This window comes from Epinephelus fuscoguttatus, linkage group LG23 (assembly GCF_011397635.1).
Source record: "Epinephelus fuscoguttatus linkage group LG23, E.fuscoguttatus.final_Chr_v1".
NCBI lineage: Eukaryota > Metazoa > Chordata > Actinopteri > Perciformes > Serranidae > Epinephelus > Epinephelus fuscoguttatus.
Window position 1 is genome coordinate 25,100,618 of NC_064774.1, and position 17,776 is coordinate 25,118,393.

At 41.6% G+C, this 17,776-nt stretch overlaps 1 protein-coding gene across 1 annotated transcript in view; it reads left to right on the forward strand.

The window, feature by feature from the left end:
- The first annotated feature begins 3,752 nt into the window (after window positions 1-3,752).
- The window catches only part of plcb3 (phospholipase C, beta 3 (phosphatidylinositol-specific)), a 56,343-nt gene continuing 42,319 nt past the window's right edge, over window positions 3,753-17,776 (forward strand). The window contains exon 1 of the mRNA XM_049567851.1: window positions 3,753-4,471. Within this exon, the coding sequence (XP_049423808.1) occupies window positions 4,373-4,471 (99 nt within the window). The 5' untranslated portion in view covers window positions 3,753-4,372. The remainder of the gene's footprint in view (window positions 4,472-17,776) is intronic.

Genomic DNA, 17,776 nt, shown 5'->3' on the forward strand with positions numbered 1-17,776 from the left:
ACTTTCCTCATCAAACACAAAAGCCAGATGTTTGTGGGTGTTTGTGTTTCTTTATCCAGTGAAAAAGGGGCTTATGGTTCATCCTCTGGGGACCATGAATCTCTGTACCCCATTTCATGGCAACCCATCTGATAGTTGTTAGTCTGGAACAAAGCTGGGGAGTGACAGACAAAAACAAAAACTCAAAACCACCGCTCATACACTCCACAGACACAAACTCCAAACACACACAGTCACTAAGTTTTAGTGTGGACACGGTTGTGACTTCTAGAAAGCAGGGCCACAGAACCCTCAACAGAGGTAGATCTATTCCTGTTAGAGTTAGAGAACCTCCTGCATGAGAGAGCTGACTGGACAGGAGTCAGAAATGTACTGGGGAGCCAAAGCATTCAGAAGAAATATGAGGTTGATTCTGAGAAGAGAGAAACAAAAAACAAAAAGCCTGCTCATCTACATTTACTCTTTCTTCAGAGTGCAATATGTGTTATTGCCTATTTTCATATTTATTCAGATGAGCAGCTTGCACATCATGTCGCATTAACCAATGGAAGCTGGACACCTGTTGGAATGAGAGAGCAGGAGATAAGGGAAAAACACAGAGGAGGAGAGAGGGAATGTTTTTATCTTGGACGGAGAGACCTAAAGAGAGATTGTGTTTGTAAAATGAGAGACAGAGTGGTGAATGGAGGGAGGAGGCTGTCTATTGACACCACAGGTGCCTGCACTTCAAATGCAGCCTTCAACACAACATGGTCTAGCTCGAAAGAAGTGCATTTGTGTGTATTAGTGTGCATGCATTTTATTATGCACCAGAGAAACATAATATCCCCGCTTATGCATGTGTGCCGTGCTGCTGAAAGGATGCATATGCATGTGCCCATTTTCTATTTGTTTGTTGTCATTTGAGAGGTCATGTGTGCGTGCATGTGTCTGTGTGTTGTGATTCAAGATCAGATTAATCAAGTCCACCTGGACTCAGTTACGGCCCAGACTCAAACACACACAGCTCAGATATACAAAGACACACACACAACTACATCAATGTCAATCTGTCTAGCTGCTGAATTGTTTAACAGTCTATCTCCCACTGGATGTGTGCACCTCTTCGTGGTCATGTAACACTGGCACCAGCACTTTCTAGAGACAAATATGGACTCTGTGTTCATGATAGATTATTTCTGATTGATTCTTGTGCATTTTCTTTGGATTTCCTCTTCTTCACTTTGGTTTTGGTCGAGGAAAAACACACCGTCTGCAGTCAGCAGGCTGCAGCATAGCAGACATTCCTGCAGGGTGTAGTTAGGGAGTTGGAGAATGGCAACGGTTTCCAAAAAAGCTGTTGCTCCGTAGGTTTTTTTTTATGAGAAGTCCAAGTTGTAATGTTGCTTGGCAGCAGGATTTGGACGGGATTGTTACTGTGCAGCCTCCTTTGCACTCGTGCTTCTTAAAACATGATACACTGCCACTGATGAGGAGGAGGCAGAGGAAAGTTACCTGATGACTTTCAGTGGCTTAAATTACCTTACTGCCAAATCCTCTCAATTATCTCCTGTCTCTGTGATGCAGATTTAATATCATCATTTATAAAATATACCCTTAATCTCACAATCTGACAAAGTTAAAGTTACCTCTAAACTCATTACTGTGTATTTCCAATAACCATGATAACTGCTACCATATTTTTAATAACATTACTGGATGCATAAGTAATCTGTCACTGTCAGCACCGGGGAAAATCATTTAACGCAATTAAAATCAAAGGTACTTTGAAGAATTAAACAGTCCCTTTGCTTCCTGCAGACTACAGTAAGTAGGAGACTACTATATATTTCTCCAGGCATGTATGTGTGCCTGTGATATTAAATAGAGATGGACCTTATACCATTTTTATCCAACCTTTTTGGTTTGTAGCCCCTCAAAGAAGCAGTTGGACATTTTGAGAAATATATTTATTCACTTCTTTGCCAGGAGTTAGATGAGAAGATTGATGGGTGGATTTTGTTACCTCGTGCTGCCAGCTCTCAGCAACAAAGTGAATTAGCAGTGCTGCTGCTTCATATTTCGACTCTACTCCATTTACATGAGTAATATTGTACTTTTGCACCACTAAATTTATTCGGCATCTTAAGTTACTGATTATTTCGCATGCCAAACATATGAGGAGCTGCTGCAGTGTTTTACTGTACTTTTAAACTAACCTCTATTTCAATCCAGACTAGCCATCTCCCCCTGCTTCCAGTGTCTAACGCAACCAGCTGTTGACTGTAGCTTCACATTTAGCAAACAGACATGAGAGTGGCACTGATCTTATTATCTAGTTCTCATCAAGAAAACGCTGGTGCATAGTTCCCTAAATGTTGAGCAATTCATTTAAAACAAAACAATGTCTTCCTGTGCCCAGTCATCAACGGAAATTATAGAAACCAAAGAGTTGCTCATGGATTCTTTTAACTGAGGGTTGTTAAGACGCCTGAAGAGGGGAAGGTGTCTAACTGAAAAACAAAAAGATAAACAACAAAAAAAGGAAACATTTTCCCATTCTTAAGCCTTTTATTACCTTGTACCTTTACCTACCTCAAAATAAATTTAGATTTATACTTTTATTTAGCACTGTGCTACAGATCATGCAAGGCACAATACACTTCAGTTTCATATCTGTGCTGCTGATGGCTGCAGCACTTGGAGCTCATCAAAAGGACACTCCACAGATTTTACACATCAAGGTCAATGTAGTCGAAATGGGAAGTAAAAGATTCTTTGTTGTATAATTTCCTCATTGTCTCCAGAGAAGCTGTTAGAAAAAATGACCCTTGTGATGTCCATGGATTGATTATTGAATGGGCCTACTGGGCACAGGCCCAGGGGCCAAAAATACAGGCTGCCTCCTGCAAAATGTCACTCTAATTAACCTGTACTGACCAAAAGGACACTTAAAATAACCACAAAAAGACACAAACAGACCACAGAGAGATGCAAAAGAATCGCAAAGAGACACAGAATAACTAAAAAACAAGCAAAACAACCACAAAGAGACAGAAAATGACTACAAAGTGACATAAAATGACCAAAAGAGACACAAAGTTATCTCGAAGAGACTTAAATGACTACAAAAAAGACACAAAACATCCACCTGTGTGTGTGTTCTGCTGAGTAGGACAGGAGGTGGGGCCCTTTACTGGGCATCTGTGTCCAGGGGCCCACTGTCTTATAATAGTGATGTCACAAAGGTTATCTCGACCTGGGCTTGGAAACAACACTTTTTTAATTAAATGTCTGTATTACTACGTGGAGAAAGACAAGGGCTTTTTTTATGAAAGGGGTGTTTAATGAAAAATACTTTGCAGATGCGTTGTGGGAAGTGTAGGATCCAGCTCAGGAACAAAAGGCAGGATATCTCAGCCTCTGCTGCTTTGATTTTGACAATTCTGTTTTAAATCTGCCTCTCACAAGAGACACAACTTTATGAAAGTACAATACTGAATCATTGGGGTGCACCTTTAACTTCCAGCAGACCGCAGGTAGTGAGATTTGGCGATGAAGTGAATATCAAAGTTGTGTCAACTTTAACAAATAGGGACAAATCAATATAATTTCAGAAAAAAAACACACACGATCATGTTCTGAATAAATACAATGACATTTAGGAGGCATGCAGACAGACTGTCAGACAGGGGAACTGAATTAAAACACACCCCTTTTACACAAACTCCGAACCCCCCTCCTCCTCCTGTCTCATTTCTCATTCACTCAGCGCTATCTGACGCTGTCCTTCTCTCTCTCACTCTCTCCTCGGAATCTTGTCTTTTTTTTCCACAGAAAACATGCAGGGAGGAGAGGAGGAGGAGAAAAGAAGAAACGCGTTGGAGGCGACAAGAGAGAGAGGAAGCAGCAGAGAAAGTTGGTAGAGAGGAGCGAGAGGAGAGGAGAGGGGTCGACCAGATGGGAGGAAGGAAGGAAAGGATCTCTCCGCGGGCTCAAGTGCGCGATTAAAGGATCCTGCATAAATAAACAAATATATGAATCAAAGCCTATAATAAAAAAGTGGAGTTCCAGGCGCGCCGCCGTGTTGCGTGGACGCGGACGAGAAGACAGCGGCGGTGCGCGCCGCCTGCAACACTCCTGTCTTTCTCTCTCTCTGGATTTTACTCCTCATGTTCTTCAAACTCTCGGTGAGGTTCACTAACTTTTGAGGTCGGCGTCTGAAAAACTTTCCCCTCCCCTCGTCCTTTCAATTCACGCGCTCCCCGGAAAAGAAAAAGAAGCTCCGGGGTGGAAGCGGAGGAAGGAAGAGCAGTTTTTTGTTCCTTCCGAGGAGTCCAGCTCGCCTTAGCCGGGGTTTAGGCGTTGGCACCCGGGCAGGGAGTCCCTCGCCATGGCCGGGGCCAAGCCGGGAGTCCACGCGCTGCAGCTCAAACCCGTGTCCGTCCATGAAGCGCTGAAGAAGGGGGGCAAATTCATCAAATGGGACGAGGTGAGAATGTTTTGTGTTTCCCTCCCACAGACAGCACTCAATACATGCCGCAAAGTGAAACGAATCATTGTTTCATGATCAAGACAGTCCTCCTGATGAGAGCCAACATGAGACATGACAGCTTTTGACAGAGGGCCCACTGTTGTCAAGTGACACACGAGACTGGTGTGTGTGTGTTGGAAAGATACAGACATAGATAACGTGTGTTTGTGGTGTGCAGGTGTGTGCACAGCCTCACACAGAAGACCACTATATTTGTGAGTGTGTGTTCAGATCAGATACTCTAGTAGAAAACTCCCCAGTAGTTGCCAGCAGGCGCTTGAATGTGTGTGTTGTGTTGAATTCTTGTCAAGCCGGTTTTGCTCGGGCTCAGGTTCAGCTCAGACGCCTTCTTTTCTCCTTTTCCTCTTATTTCCTTCTCTACTTTCCCCCTTTTTTCCCAGCGGATTAGAGGAGAGAGCACCTGTCCGAGTGGGAGTCTGAAATTTGTTTTGAGTGCACCTCACACTCTGAAACATCCCCTTTTGAGTTCTGTTAAAACTGTATCAGAATGTTTTCTGTGTGTTTTGTTTCTTTGACTCCAACATAAAAATTTAAAGTACTATTTCTGCCCTATTTTTCCCTCCGCGCAGCTTGTCTGGCAACCCTGACATGCGCCTGCCCGTGTCATTGACCCTAATAATTGTGTGTGTGTGTGTGTGTGTGTGCTGGGGTTATCTCAGACAGAGTGCATGGCCATTCTGCAATCCTCTCCCTAGAGAATGTAGGTGTGTGTGTGATCAATGATTAACTGAGTTGCTGACTGATCTGACTCTAACTGCAGGCCTATGTCTTCCAACTGTTGCATGCAAGTGTGTGGCTCAGTGAAACTTTATATAGAAAGGTCCAGAGTTCCAATACGACTGTTATCATATTTTGTAGATGCGAGGTCAGGTGTGGTGTAACACACGCACACACACACACACATAAAGAAAAATGGACAACCCCTATTATAAAACCATATATCAGCAACAGAGCTTCACACACGTTGTAATGATGACACAATGTGCGCGTGTGTGCATGTGTGTGCCTGGCCTCAGAAGAAGGGTCTTGTCACGCAAACAGTGCATACCATGTCCTTTTGATTTCCTTTCTTTCTCTCCTTCTCTCACACACACTAACTCCCTCTGTCTCTCTCTCTCAAAGGGAATTCCCAGGAAATGGCCATGGTGGTGATTAAGTGTGTGAACACTCGAAAACATGTGCATGCCTTCTCCATGTATATCTTTCGTCCCCTCTATTTGCTATTGCCTGCTAAAATCAACATGTGAATTACGGAGGAGAAATGGAGAGAGAGAGAGAGAGAGAGAGAGAGCGAGCGCACATCTGGGAGAGGAGGGATGTGGAGGAGATGAGAGAGAGGGAGAGAGGAAAAATGCCAGTTTTCTAAAATGCGGAATTAAATAAATAATCACAGGAATGCTTTTGTGTTTGGGGACGAGATGTCAAAGATGCTCCATTGTTAAACATCAATATAATAAATGAGACCATGGTTGATATAGTGCTTATATTCAGTAAATCAAGCCTTGGATCAGTCTGACAATTCAGGATTCTAAATATTGTGATGTGTGAAGCCAAGCAAATTCAAAACCCCTTAAAATCTGGAAGAGAACCGTTGGCCGACAATGTAAATGTTGCATGAACGATTTTTCTACTTGACCTGAATTTACAAGCAGAAACTGTATAGCCGTCTTTTTGTCCCATAAGGCCATTTCACAGATTTCCTGCCGAATCCATAATGCAAATGTCACATTAAGGCGAGTTAATCAGTCGTCTAATTCCTTTTCTCTCAATAATGAGTTTTGACAAACACTGTTCAAGTCTGTAAATTGGTATTATGGTGTCATCTGGACTGCGGCATCTGGTCCGCACACTGAGCTGTGCTGAAACAATTAATCAGTCATTTGATTGCAGATCCACAGAAAATTAGCTGTAAGCAATTTTTAGAACGGTGAAATCATTTTTTTATGAGGGCAAAATGCTAGACTTTCTCTGTTTCTAGCTCTGCAAATAGGAGGATATATTGCTTTCCTTTCTCCTCTTTGATTATCTTTGAGTGTTGGACTATGAGTTGGTTAAACAAGCAAAGCGAAGATGAAATCTTGACCTTTGGGAAAACTGTTTGCATTGCATTTTTCGTGATTTCCTGAAGTTCAGATGAGTTCTAAAACTAATTGTGAGTTGCAGTTGTTACCCAGCTAATGCACAGCAGTAACCCTGCTGAGTGAGACAAGCTTCACATCTTCTCATTACCCTGGTTCTGTCATCACAAATGATGCCTGTGCTTGTCCACATCTTGTAGGAAAGTCATTAAAGAATCCATTTTTTCCCCCATAAAACAATCAGGCAAATTTCTTGCCAAATCCATGATGTAAGTGGAGTGTAAAGACGAGACTTACTGCAAGTTAAGACTCTCAGTCTTCTTGATGATCACCTTATTTGCTCACTTTGTCATACTTGTATCTAGGGGTGTAAATCATAACTTTAATCACGATATGATTGGACAACAGTACAGTATTTGCTGATGTGACAAAGTCTGCCACAATATGACTTTGAGTCGATTCAGTTCAATTCAGGGGCCGGCGATCGATGTGAGACGATATCAGTTAATATCCTCATTGTCTTTTTCTTGTCTGCTTGGCAGTTTGCAGTGTTTGAATGTTTCAGAAAGAGGTGTGCTCGGACAGAAATGGTGACACAGGCATGTCTTAAAGATGACGATATGTATCTGTGTTTTCACCTCGCATTGATGATATGAGATCCTTGATCATTGAATTGATGTATCGATCCCGATGGCTACAGCTAAATAAATAACACTGTTAAAAGTCAATCATTTGGGCTCCATCAGAACTCCGTAGCAGCATCTCAAACTTGAGAAAATAAGAACTTGTTGCAGCTGCACAGCTGAGTGTTCATTTTATTTTTATTTTGCTGAACCTTTTAAACCAGGAAGCTCTCTTGAAATACACGTTCTCTTCTAAAAGAAGAAAGTGGCCAAATCGGCAGGGTAGAGTTAACACTGATTCACATAAAAAATACATTTACAACTTTCTCACATAGCAAAAGCATTTAGCATCCTTAGAAAGGGCCTGACATGCAGAAAAGAGAGAGTTTGACTATTTAACACAGTCGAATTACTCATGAAACTTTTTCTTAATATGGCATTTGAATGCCTGGTATGAAGGCGGTGTTTCGAAATCTTGTAAAAGATGCCAAAGTCAGGGTACATGCAGTTTTTTACAAGTTCACAGTTTAAGAGCAGACTCTGGGGGACACTGAAGGTTACCCATATCAAATTAAGCATGACTCAGTGTGGCTCTGTTGTGCAGGAAACAAAGGGCATGTACTGTGCTGCAGCAGTAACTGAACCACAGGAGTTGCTTCGAGTTTATTAAGGTTTATGGTCAAGATGTATTGATCACTTGAGCATACGATAAATCGAACTGTAATTGAGTAAAAGAGCTGCTTGTCATAAAGCACTGTCTTTTTTTTTTTTTTTTAGTTTTCACATGAAGCTCAGGAATAATATTCTACCGGCGACCCATGGATTATTTTAGTGTCTGTCTGTGTTTTAACAAGGAAGTTGACCAATGGGCTCCTGTCCCAAAAACTTGGAGTAGTCCTTAAAGGCCTTCGCAAAGTGAGAAAAGAATTAGGACACACACACACAGACAGAAAGGGCCCAAGGCCAGTGCAGTTTGTTTACATGAAAACCCCTCTTATGACCCCATCCCTCTCTTTTCACCCCTTCTCTTCATCACCATGCCCTCGCTCCACATAACTTATTCCTTCATCTCTTCATACTTCTCTCTCTTTTTCCTTCTTCACTTTTCAACCCATACACTCCTCTGTCACTGAGCTGCTGCTGCCGTCCACTGTATGTCCACTGCACATCAAATGATACACACAGACATACTGAGTCATGAAGGGGGGAGGGGGGGGGGAGATGCATTCCAAGTTGACCATCGTTCTTGTGTGTTTCGGCTTGTGTGCACACGCGTGCTCGTGTGTGTGTGTGTGTGTGTGTGTGTGTGTGTGTGTGTGTGTGTGTGGTTGTTTTGTTCTGGGTGTGTGTTTGACGTTGAATGACTTCCTGTTCCAGCTTGTTGTAAGGCTCCAGAGCCAAACCATTTTCCCTCTCTTCTCCTTCCCTCCCTCCCCTACCGTCTGCAGCTGCTCCGCCCTCTCGCAGCCTCGGCCACAATTCAATTTAAATGAATTCCAACTGGAATTCAGTTAAAATTCCTCCTAAACAACCAATTAAACAAACAGAGACAGACAGCTCGTCTACAGAGTATCTTGGCTCTCCGTTGCTGTGCTGTGGAGTGCAAAAAAAAAAAAAGTCAAACTCACAATCATCTTTACACCTAACATCAACATTTGCCCCTTTTGCAGAGTGTTCCCAGCCTTCATTCAGATGGATTATATTTGCACCTGGTATGCAAATACACTTCCACTGTTTCACTTCCCTGTGCAACATGTGCCTTTGCATGCATATACTTTCAAAACAGGCACAACAAAGGCAGAATTTATCTCAGGATACAATTGCTCCTACAGGTTTTCCTTGGTCAGAACCACATGGGACACGTGCACTTTTTTTTTTTTTTGGTTTTAATTTGCTTATGTTCACATTGCACAGTTACAAGCAAACCAAGGCTTATAAACAAAGTCACATGAGATCACCAGTTGCTCATTAATTGGACAGAGTTTTGGGAATGTGACAGTCTTGGCTGCAGGTCAAAATGCCTGTAACGTGAGCGTGTGAGCATGATGCACCGTAAAATGATGCATTTCGAGGTTGTTTCCTGCAATTTGGTAGGGACTGTTTTGTTAGACCTTACAGGCTGCACCGCAGTTCACTTAGAGGAGCTCAGAAGTATGATCTTGGCAACTGTTGAGGACACAAAAGACACTTTAATGCCACTGTTTGTCATAGTATGTTGCCAAACCAAACTGACTGTGGACACTTGTTCCCCATTCACAAATATCCTGACTCTGCATTTTTTGATCTACTGTTTTCACCACCTTCATCTAGTGTGAAAATACTGAGTGCCCACATGCTGCTTATGAGTGATGCATGAAAGTTTGTATCATTCATGTAGTTAGCTGAAATAAGCCAAATATCTAGTACTGTAAGGAACAATTTGACGTTTTGGGAAACTTGCATATCCTCTTTCTAGGTGAATATCAGGTAAGAAGATACCACTCTCGTCTGTTTGGTAAACATGAAACTACACCCAGCAGCCAGTTAGCTTAGCTTAGCATCATGAATTGGAGAAAGGGGACATTTTAAAACATGAAACAAACAATGACACTCAGATTTCTTGCATGTGCGGACATTTGAAGACAAAATCTCACAAGTGATTACATTGCATCCTGTTTATTCAGTCCACTGAACTATCAAATATTGTTCTTTATGCTATTAAGCTAACAATGTCGTAATCAAACTTGTAATCTTACACTCAGCGAGAGAGCAAATGAGCGTATTTGTGTTTGTTTAAGGGTGCCATTGTTAACCTCAGCACCAGTTTAATGTTTCCTGGAAATCCATTCAACAATGACTTATGTTTTATTCTAGAGCAGATCAACATTTTCCTTGGCAGTTTTCCAGGCATATGATGCTGCGTGGAGATGACTGACATCTGTTTGTTTTTCAGTAGTAGTTTTAAAGCTAAACTATGCAGGAATTGTCGCTTACCGTTTATAAAGACAACATTCAATCCTGGCCCCTCGTCTTTACACTGCTTGTGCGCACACTGCAAGCTCCTATTGGAGGAACGTCACATTTGTTGTAATGGAAAAGCGAGCTAACTGTGTTAACTGCCGGCACCTGTCCAACACACTACAGGCCAACTCCATGTTGCTCTTCATCCCCATCCTATCGCCATTCTCTCCTTCAGTGCTCACCAGAGAAAGCGAAAGTCAACCCCAGATTCACTCTTGTTTTGGACAGCTTTGTCTGCTTGGCATTTTGCGTTGCTATGTGCATTTTTTTCTGCACTGTGTCTGTCATTTTCATAACTTCCTTTTTGTATGCATGCTGTTTCTACCTGGGCTGCCTTTTTATAAAGTCCCAACCTCACCTGAGCGATGTTATTGACTGGGAGCAAAACACCAATGCCCAATTGCAGCCCCTAAAGGTCCTGAACACAGCAAAAGTCTGTAAACAAGCACTGCTGGCACAGCTGCAACCGCAACTAGACTTTTACCTGACAGCTGATGTCCAATTGACCATCTTAACATTACACTGGAAAATATGCACAACTATGGTGCAAAAATATATTGACATTTAGATGAACTTAGTTATGTCCAGCAACAAAAATCCACTCAGATTGGGGGTCGGGCTGAGACTGTTACAGAGTACACATGGGAGAAGTTTGCTGAGATGGTTTTCTGCCAGATATCTATCCATTTTAACCCCAAGCAAACTAAGAAATCCCTTTCTGGAAGATAAACTTCTCTCAACAGCTACATCCTGCAAAACCATGCCCATCCGAATGAAACCCCTTGTTTTTAGGGAGTCCCATATCCAGGCATTTGGGATGTCTCTCTTCATACAGGAATTGCCTCCAAATTCCTTTCCATCCCCACCGTCTGCATGACTGTTATGAGACTGCATTTCCAAACACAGATTAGTCAAACCCTCTTACAAATTTTGCCCCTATACGCTTTCTTCCCCTGCATGTCGGGACTTGCCGAGCAGCTCCTTTATCGTCTTGTTTTTCGTTCCTGCTTGGCTTTGGCCAAATCTGAGTAAACACCTCATATCACACCATTGAATGTTTTTATGATGCCACAGCACTGATAAAAAAATATCCACTGTAGCAGCTTTGAATGATCATTGCTCTCATTAAGTAAGATTAATATGAAAGATATTTTCCTTACTGACTCAGCACTGTTCATGTTGCTGATATGACACTGGATATATGATGTGTTGAAAGTCCCAACACAAGGAGAGATGGTTTTGTAACAGCTTGGAAAGCATTGTACACCTGAGACGTGACAGTTAATATATCATAATGAAAACATTTCTATCCTTAGAAGCAGATCTCCTTTGTAAGCAGAGATGCTGTGTCATGGTGACCTTACAGGAAAACATAATGGGCTCCATTTTGATGCCAATTGTTCCTGTGGGCCAGTATCAGAAAGTGATGTCTCGGTTTAGCGTTAGACACGTGAGAGCAACAAGCCACAAATTGTCTTATCAGTCAATGAAGGGGTAAGTGTCTTAGGAAATGAGAGTGGGAGTAAGAAGAGGAGGAAACGCAGGCTTGTGCGAAGGTCTGACGCCGTGCCGAGAAACACTGCTGACATCCTGACAGCATGGTGAGAAACGAGGGATGAATGGATAGATAGAGAGAGGTGGAAGGTCAACCACAGCCACATGTGAAGTGTGGGACCGACATCTGGACTGCTCCGTATCTACTCCTCCCCTTTCACTTGCAATCACTGCACATTTAATCTTGCTGTGTCTCTATCGGATATGTGATCTCTTCCCCATTCATTCCTCTGCCATCTTTCTATCACTCTCTCTTCCTCCTTCTATTCGTCTCAGTTTGCTTCCTGTGTTTTAGTTTTGTTTCCCCTATGTCCTCGTCTTTCTGTCTATCTCGTCTGTAAGTTAAGATCCCAGTCTGGTCTTCACTAGGGTTAAGGGTCCTCCACTCCTACACATGGTATCCAAACAGCTCTTTCAAATATTTGGTCATAAATTGTCTGTATTTAAAGGCTTTAAAACACTGCAGTGTCTCAGTAGAGCTGGTCGAGGTCTTGTTTGTCACAGCGTATCTCCAAATAGGGTTTTAAATGAGTTACTTAGATAAGAGAAAGAATGAGGATGTTTGCAACTCATGAAGCAACAACGAAAATCGCCAAATTCGGATTTAGTTTGCATTCAGCAGCTCTCTTATCTTATTGTTCTTAACGGTCTGTTTTATTACACTGCCCAGTTATACATAAAACATCATATAAATTCAAAGTAGGCAAATGTGATACGTTGGTTATTAGTGTAAGATTGTGGTGACATCACCAAGGTAGTGCTGTCGTGCAGCAGTGTTGCTCAGTTTGACAGCAGGTTTTCCTGTTTTTTTTGTCACTGAATTGTGACATGGACACTCATAGCACCTCCAGAAATATTGTTGATATTGTTGACTGTTGGTGCTTTCACAATATATTTACACAATTAGGGCTGCCACGATTAGTCGACTAATTGATGACTAATCGACTATTAAAATAATCGGTGAATATTTTAGTAGTCGACTAATCGGTTTGAGTCATTTTTCATAGAAAAGTACTATAAAAGTGCCCCAAAATACTCTTACTGCAGCTTCTTACGTTCAGATATTGGCAGCTTTACACACTCTCCCGTGACAGTGAACTAAAACCCTTTGGCGTGAGTATGAAACAAGACATTAGATGACATAATTTTGGGGTTTGGGCGAGACAGGCCGACATTTTTCAACATTTTAACACATTTTTTGATGAAATGATTAGTCGACTAATCGAAGAAATAATCGACAGATTAGTCAACAATGAAACTAATCGTTAGTGGCAGCCCTATACCCAATGAGAGTTTTGATACATGATCATCAGTAATATGGACATAATGACTAAGTGGGTTAAAGTGGGTTCAGGAAATTACATCACTTTACTGTGATGCAGCCTTGAAAACCAGGAAAAGACAACACTTATGATATTACAAACTTTAAGACTATATCTAGTCTCATATCGTGATGTTGATATAAAATCGATATATTGCCCAGCCTTATTTACACCTACTTCATATAGTGATCGTCCACTGACTGATTCTTTGGGGCATCTGTAGCGCTAGGAATGTGAATTGTCGTTTTGTTTTCCTGAGATGAAACTGCACATTCTAGAGTGGCCTTTCATTGTGACCCCTGTGTAGTAATGATGCTGTTAAGCCCAGTAACCTCAGCAACAGGAATGGTCTGTCTCTGCCTAATATACAAGACAAACACTCCATAGGATATTTGAACTACGTACATTGTTCAAATTTTGAGATAGGCTCATTTTTATGAGCAGAGTGTAAAGGAGTTTTGATTTCACCATTGATTGCTCTGCCACCACCGGGCGATTTTGCGTGGTTTTGTACTACATTTCTGCTGCAAAAGAATGAATGTTCAAGCTATTATGGTTTTTATTTTGGATATTTTTAAGCAGGATCATGCAAAGGGTTTATCAGCATCTTGATATGTAACACCTGTCAGGTGGATGGATTATCTTAGAAAAGGAGAAGATTTTAGCAAATTTGCAATCAACATTTGACCAAAACAAGTTTTTTGTGTGCATAAAAAGTTTAGATCTTTAATTTAAACCTGCAAAAAATGGGAGCAAAAACAAAAATTGTTGTGTTTCTAGTTCTGATAAAACATAACCCAACCTAACCCTTGTGGTGCACCTCTGTGTTGCTGCACTAGCAGCCCTGCAACACTAACAGTGGCTGTGACAAGGACATCAGTGTGGGAGAATTTAACACTCCCAATAAGGGGGAATGTGGGAAATAAAGCTTTCCACCGTATTTGACTAAGTGCAACAATACAACAATACACTGGAGTATTATTCTGTAGTAAGAACATGGCACCTCCTGTTGTAGGTTAGTGGTTCATTTCCTGAGTGGATGTTGGATCAGATGAAGGTTAAATGACCCCTGTGCAGAAATGAGTATACTGAGAGTCCCAGAGTGCCCTTAAATCCGAATACGTTTACACCTTCATTATGTAATGCTGTTTTGATGAATATATCCACCACATGCCATCCACCACTCTAATAAATATTAACTTTACTGACCTTCTGTGTTATATTCTATAGCTTTGTTTTCTCTCCGGCCCCTCTCCTCCCGCTTTCCTCTCCTCTCTCTCTTTTGAGTCCAAAGGTTACCTACTGTCATCAACTTTTACCATGTTGCCAAAGCAGCAGCTCAAACACACTCGCACTAAGTGCACACTGACCCTCTTTCTCACACTGCTCCCGCAGACTGTCGCTGAACACACACACAGTATGGCAGACCAAAGGTGCACTTGGAGCAGCCACTTTTTATCAGTCTCTCACTAATGGCTTTCTCCTGACTCGTATTATACAGCAAACACACACACGTTTGTGGGGAGGGCAGCGTGTAGGAAGAGAGGCAGAGTAGTGGAGTGTGTGTCTTCCAACATGTGTATGCCCTTATGGGTTTGGATTTTTCAAGAGGGACTCATTAGCTAGTGTCTGTCCATGTAAGACCTCAGCCTCAGAGGGTGGTCCAACCACTGTGTGTGTGTGTGTTTGACATTACGGTCAGGTAATGAAGGTGCTTGTCAGAGGGTCAGGGCATCTGGAGGGGGTCGGGACAAACAGCCGTGGTCTACAGTCAATTAAGGAGGGAAAAAGGAATCGAAGTGTTGGAGAGAGAGTGAACTGAGGGGATGATTGACATGGAGAGAAAGACAAACATTAAAGAATGCAAAGAAAGGAAGGAAGCAAGGCGAGACTTCAGAAGGTTTGTACATATGGCCGTTAATTAGTGAGTGGAGTGAAGTCCAATTATAGACCTACCACCCACTTTTTATGGTAAACAAGGTGCATGTGTGTGTCTGTGTGAAGGGCATGCACTAATGATTTCCTGGTTAGGCTTCTAAGAATTACACATAATTTCATCTGGAGGCTATAGTGACCTTTCATGTTGAGAAACACTTATACAGAGCAGTGGCAATGATACTGAGCAAGAAAAAGTGGATAAAGACAATAAAATAATTGCTATTTCCATCATCATTAACCTGTTGATCTTTTTTGATTAATCATTTGATCCATAAAATGTTAGAAGATAGTAGAAAAATAACCTTTACAATTTTGGTGACATCTTCAAATTACGTTTTGTCAACCAGCACTCAAAGATATTCAGTTTATTTTGATGTAAAACAAGAAAAGGCAGCAAATCCTCGTGTCTTTGAAGCTTGAACCAGAGAATATTTGACATTTGGCTTGATTTAAACAATTAATCAATAATGCAAAAAGTGAGTAAATTCTCAAATACACACAGAAGGATTAAAAGAGAAGGAATGAGAGAAGGATGTAGTGTAACAGAGAGGTGTGTGTCATGGTGGAAGGCAACACTAGAAAGCAACTGCTAGGTATGTAAAACTCACCACACATAACATGCAAATATATCTGACCACAATGATTTGTGTGTGTGTGTTCAGTCTTCTGTCTGTGTGGCTTGAAGGCTTTATGGGAGAGGTTGTTATGTCACTGGTCACATGAACCTTCACATCACATTTGTGTGTTCGGCCTGAGTAGAATTCCCCATCTATACTGCAGAGTGTTTATTATGGAAAGAACAAGAGGAGTGTTGGGATGAGCCATTTAATGTGTCTACAAAATAAAGTGAGAATGAAAGGAGTTGAGAGAAGGGAGAACACTCAGGGTGGGTAACTGTAGAGCATCGTATATAAAACACAAGATATGTGTGGTGACTTCTACCTCTCTTAACTATGAATTTCTCTGATCAATCTCAAATGTACTAGAACATGATTTTTGAGTGCCATATCGCAAGTGAGTCCCCAATATTATGGTGACTGACGACCACTTTTAAACTGAATATAGCCCTGTGATGTAGCAGTGAAGTGTGTGAAAGAGTGGGTGCTCTTGGTAGTGATCAGGTATTTACCCATGACCAAATGCATGGTAAGAATTAGGGCTGGGTATTGCTTAAAAGATTACAATACTGATCACTGAATAGCTTTTAAGAGGTTTCATGACAGAGTCTAGTTGGTTTGGTGTTGGTGTGAGTTTGTCGGGATGCTGCTGTGTTAACCCTCTGTCAAAGATGGAGATGGCAGCAACAGAAAGTTTGCTGACCCAACAGCTGACATTTATGACTGTTTCCACTTTTGAGTCTACAGTTATACTGACTGTATGTAGCAGTCATGTTACAGTTATTGTATGAGTGTTTATGGAACCATATACTCTATCCTACTTAACACATAAGAATTGTTTGCTGCAGAATAGCACTGCCTTCCATAATGTATTCATCCAACATGGAGTACGACAGCTGCAAAAATACATTGTGAGGGTGCTCACACTGTTCCATTTACCAGCCGCCATCACCATATTTAGATTGAAGTCAGTGAAGTTGAATGGAAACTGCCTAGTTTGGGGAAAAAACCCATTTGAATCTGTCTGACTTTTTGAATAGAGTGGAGCACTTTCTAAAATGGATTAAAGTTATATGTCGGAGGTACATGCATAATGTGGATTTGTTTGTCCAGCTGCAGCAAAGATTACCTTGAATTTTAACAATAGTCTCATTTGCCTCCATTGCCCAAGCCTGGCATTTTAATTTGCAAATAATTTGCATCGAACAGAAAGCCCAGTTGTGTGAAAAGAATGGAAGTTGTTTTCAGTCCTTTGACTGTCTGCACCTTCCATACCTACTCTTCCCAGTTTGTGTCATGTTTTGTTGTCAAAATTGAACCTTGCAGGCAAAAGATAAACAAACATGGCTGCAGATATGTGAGCTCAGGCTTCACTGCATTTTAAATAACTGCTCAGCGTTGACATCAAATCAGCAGCTGAAAAGAGCATCTGACATCAGGTCACAGCCTGAAGATGATAATCGCAGCGTGAAATTGGAGTTATACAGGTTTTCGCTGGTTCCAGTGAATAAACTCAGGTCATGAGTTCAGTGATTTAGAGTCGGCTCCACTTTTGATGTTAAGCTGTCGTTCTATCACTGGGGTTTACATAAAAGCACAGCAAGACATCCTGATAACGTCACAGCTGGCTGGTGCTACAGAGCAAAGCGTCTTGTATCAAAGTAGTCTGATAATCACCTAACTCCAAGTTCAGGATGCCCACTGGAAAGAGACTAAATTTACCGTTGCTTATTAAGATCTCATGATGTGGTTGGACTTTGATCTCATGCTCTCGTCTTCTACTCCTGACCTTTTTGTTTCTTTCTCTTTTTCAACCTTCACCCTTCCGATCCCTCTCCTATCCATCTTTCCTCCCATCTTCCTTTTTTCCTTATCCCAATCCAAACACCTCTCCTGCTAACTCTTTCTTCATTAGCCGACCTTGGAGCCTAAACTCAAGGTATGTTTTAGAGAGCACGAAAAATGTGCATTTCCAGGAGACTTCTTTAAGGAATACTTCAGCGTTTAGGAAAACAGACGTATTTGCTTACTTGTGGAGAGATAGATGAGAGGCATGATGAGTAATAAGCTAAGCTGGTTCTGTCTGAAGGTTAAGAAAAATTCGTTTATA